The sequence below is a fragment of the Nelusetta ayraudi genome, unplaced genomic scaffold, assembly GCF_046127955.1.
Source record: "Nelusetta ayraudi isolate G7.1 ecotype Tasmania unplaced genomic scaffold, CSIRO-AGI_Nayr_v1 ptg000065l, whole genome shotgun sequence".
Taxonomy (NCBI): domain Eukaryota; kingdom Metazoa; phylum Chordata; class Actinopteri; order Tetraodontiformes; family Monacanthidae; genus Nelusetta; species Nelusetta ayraudi.
In genome coordinates, this window is record NW_027466115.1 from 92,501 (window position 1) to 96,626 (window position 4,126).

The 4,126-nt window shown below is 49.2% G+C and overlaps 1 protein-coding gene across 1 annotated transcript in view; it reads left to right on the forward strand.

Moving 5' to 3' along the window:
- Positions 1 to 2,358, forward strand: part of galnt12 (UDP-N-acetyl-alpha-D-galactosamine:polypeptide N-acetylgalactosaminyltransferase 12) — a 10,796-nt gene extending 8,438 nt beyond the window's left edge. Inside the window, exon 10 of the mRNA XM_076041369.1 lies at positions 1,432 to 2,358. Within this exon, the coding sequence (XP_075897484.1) occupies positions 1,432 to 1,569 (138 nt within the window). The 3' untranslated portion in view covers positions 1,570 to 2,358. The remainder of the gene's footprint in view (positions 1 to 1,431) is intronic.
- Positions 2,359 to 4,126: the final 1,768 nt, after the last annotated feature.

The window sequence follows — 4,126 nt, forward strand, 5'->3', positions numbered from 1 at the left end:
CATTGTCATGGCTCCGCAGAGCCGCTGCCGCCGCTTCAGGCACACCATCTAAATGTAAATCCATCCCAGAAGGACAGAGTGGATTGAACAAAGGCTGAGGAGCAGAGAAGAGCTGGGGGTGGGGGATGGAGGGGGAGGGGGGAGGAGGAGGAAGAGGAGAAGGAAGGGAGAGCAACAGGAAGAAGAGGACAAGGAGGAGGAAGACAAGGAGGAGGAAGATGGAGCAAGAGGAAGAAAAGAAGAAGATGAGGAGGAGGAGGAGGAAAAAGAGGAGGTGGAAGAGGGAGCGACAGGAAGTAGAAGAGAGGAAGGAAGGAGGAAGAGGAGGCGGAAGGAGCGATGGGAAGAAGAGGGTAGAGGAGGAGAAAGAGGAGGAAGAAGCAGCAACAAGAGGAAGAGGAGGAGGAAAAAGGGAGTGACAGTAAGGAGAGGGGAAGGGAGGAGGAAGAAGAGGAGAAAGAGGGAGCGAGAGGAGGAGGAGAAAGAGGGAGGAAGAGGAGGAGAAAGAGGGAGCGAGAGGAAGAGGGAGCATGAGGAAGAGGGGGAGGAGGAAGAGGGAGTGAGAGGAAGAGGAGGAGGAGGAGGAGGAGGAGGAGGAGGAGGAGGATGAGGAAGAGGGAGTGAGAGGAAGAGGACAGGCTGGTTGAAGTGACTCTGTGCCCTCGGACCTGCTGCCGCCCACTGCGACTGCCTTCCTGTTTCCTTTGTTGGCAAGGTCGTTTGATGCTGGTCCCACAAATACAAAAGAAGATCTTTTTTTTTAATTCAGAGTCGTATATTGTACAAAACTCTGCATCCATTCAGTGAACTTCCCACAAGTAGAGAAAGTGATTTCTGGTGATCCAGTGGAGATTTCTGGATAACTGGATTCTGGGAGTGTGCTCCGCCAGACTCGACGCTTATAAAGAAAGATGAGAGGAACGGAGGGGGGGGGGGGGGGTGTGTGTGTGGGAGGGAGAGGGGTGTGGGTGGGGGAGGGCTGTGATGCCGCTTCTTTGATGCGATTTCGCAGCAGCTCACAGACGGTCAAACAGCGGCGACAAAGACTTTAAATCCGATCCTCCACTTCCTTAAATGTCGCCGTGAATCAATTTCTGTGTCGCAGAAAAAAAAACCCAAAACTGTCGTGTTGCATTCCTGTGTTGCGTTATTCAAAGTTTATTGCACCTCCACAAAAAAATTTGGGTTGAGTTTTTCAGGGTAAACTGTGAAAGTGCAGTGCAGCCAATTGCTGCTTATTGGCCAACAGCAGAACATTTAAAATGTAATGAAAAAAAAAAAATGGAACTGCAAAATAATCAGCAAAGTCACTCCGTGGTGAGCAGGAGTTCGTTCCTCGTTGAAGTTTGATTTATTTGTCTAAGAAAAAAAGCACGCACACACCCACAAAAACAGAAGTCTCTGACCCCCACCCCCCCCCGTGGTGTCCAGGACGGCCGCCTGTTCCACCTGTCGAGCCAGAAGTGCGTTCAGGCGCTGCACAGGACGGACGGCGACGCATCGGCGCCCTCTCTGCGGCCGTGCTCAGACAGCCTGCTGCAGAGGTGGTTCTTCGAGGAGAAGATGTAAACACACACACACACACACACACACACACACACTCGGGAGGCTCTCCCAGAGCTCCTTGCTTCTCCTGCTGACCAACCTCGTGGACCTTTTCAACCTCCTTTGGAGACCTGCTGGAAGTCTCTCATGAGAGAAGATGCTGGACCAATCACAGTGACTGAAACTGAGCACTTTCAATTGTTTTTTTTGTTTTTTTTAGTTTATTTGTATTTTTTTTTCTAACCTACCTGTACGCTCCAACTAAACATGCCTCACACTGGACTGTTGGGTTACAACATAACCGGAGCCGCCGTTCCCCATCTGGAAACCATTTTCCTCCTCCTCTAGAGGGCGCCAACGCTCCTCTGAGCCTCTTCCTTTCTCTTTCTCGTTCTCAGCCTTGTGTCTCTTTTTTTTTTTTTTTATGTTTAAATTTCTCTTTCTAGTCTCTGACTAGTGGTTGAGGAGGAAAAAAAAAATAATAAGAGCCTTAAATCACAGGAAACACAGAGCAGCTTGTACCTCTTCAGCTTAATTACTTCACTTGTGATAACAGCGGTGGCTCCTGTTTCCTTCTGCTTTGTCTTCAAGCGCAGATCTAACCAGAGGTAAAATGAGGGGGAAAAAAAGTGAATTAAAAAAAAAAAATAAAAATGAGGGGAAGGGAAAAGGATCTATTTTTCTAGCCGCCTTTTCTCGCTGGAGCCCGTAAAAAGTGCCTGATGTTATGAAAAAAAAAGGTTGAAACGGATGAAATGCAACAAAGAAAATGTGGAATTTAATGGTTGACTGATGATAAATCACTTTTTATGATGATGTCGCCAAAAAAGATGCTTTTGCTGTACCTGAGAATTTTGTCACAACAGTGGGAAAAAGAAGGAAAGGTGTGTGTGTGTGTGTGTGTGTGTGTGTGTGTGTGTGTGTGTGTGTGTGTGTGTGTGTGTGTGTGTGTGTGTGTGTGTGTGTGTGTCGGCTGCCCTGGTCGTTGCAGGCCTGTGCCGGTCTCTGCAGTTGCGCAGCGCTGCAGCAAGGTGGCGCTGCAACACCTGTCTTCCGAGGCCAGTGGGGTCGATGCCAGAAGATGGCGCTCTCCCCACCCCCACCCCCACCCTCACCACCACCTCATCCCGCCCTCTCTCTGTCATCCTCACTATCGTCCCCACCGGACTCCCTGCCGGAGGTGTGCTGACCAGCCAGGACTTTTGAGACTCCGCCCCCTTTGAACCCACGCGGGCGGAACTTACACACACACACACCAACACACGCCTGCCATTTGATTTATGACGGGAGGCGGACGGCGCCAACAGCAGGAACTGATAGCCGGGAAGCAATTTGTGACCTCGCTCCCCAGGCCGTTAACCTCCACGGCCGCTCGGCCCGCCGAGGAGCTCCGTTAGCAGCACCGTCGCTCCGTTAGCACGACTCCCCGCTATTGATTCCCATTTCAAACTGGCGGTGAGACTAATGGGATCCGGGCTGCCAGGACGGAGGCTAGATTACCGTCACGGTCTCCTCGGATTGGCCAGATTTAAGGACTGTGCCCCGCGGTGACGTCTGAGGTCGGCTGACGGGTGCAGGAGTGCGTGGCGGCGGCGGCGGTGGTGGTGGTGGTGGCGGTGGCGGCGGTGGCGGCGGCGGCGGCGGCGGCGGCTCCCTCTTGCGTAAATTTAACGGACAAGAACAAGCAAAAGTTTCCAGGATGGAAGAAAATCATTGGCTTTAGCAGGTTAAAGTTGCACCTTGTTAATAAAATAGACATATATATATATATATACATAATAATTATATTTATATTTATATGTATATATTGTTTTTGTTGTTGCCATTACAGCAGAAACTTAAATTATGATTTTAGAAAAAGAAGACGTACTGAAGCTAATCGATCTTCCACATATGGATTTTGATGTAGCAATAAAGCTACAAGTGCGCTAGAGAGAGGCTAAATATGGTCAAAGAGAAGTTTGCACAAGATCTCTATGACTAGCAAAACCAACACATTGCTACTTAATCATAATTTCAGATGCTCAGAGGTTGTGAGTAGAATCCACGAGAGGTCCGATGAATTAAAAATGAATCCTTCATGTTTGCAACTTGACATGTTTTCCATTTTTGCCTTGGTTTTACTAACTTAATATAATTGTTTGGATATATATACATATTTTACTTTTGATTGACTTCTAACAGGGGCCCTACTGCCAACACAGTGCCCTCTGCTGGCCTGCCTGAGGACTACATCACTTGTGTTGCCGGCCAGGCAACCTCTCCCCAGAACTAGACTAGACTAGACTTGAAGTGACTCCAGAGTTTAGTTTATTTGGCTCCACAGTTCAGCCTCCTCCTCCTCCTCCTCCTCCTCCTCTTCCTCTGAAAGGCCGCCCAGCTGCGATCGATATTTCCTTCTTTAAAAATGAGACTTGGTTTCATTAGAAGCACGTTGGTCGGCGGCCAGGTGGCTTTTTAAGGAATGCAAGTGGACTAATCGATAACCAGTCTTGCGTTTCTCCGCAGCAATAAGGCTGGTACGACTGGAGACGTCTGTTGTTTACCACCTGACGGTCCTTGGTGAGTTTGTTTTGCGTGT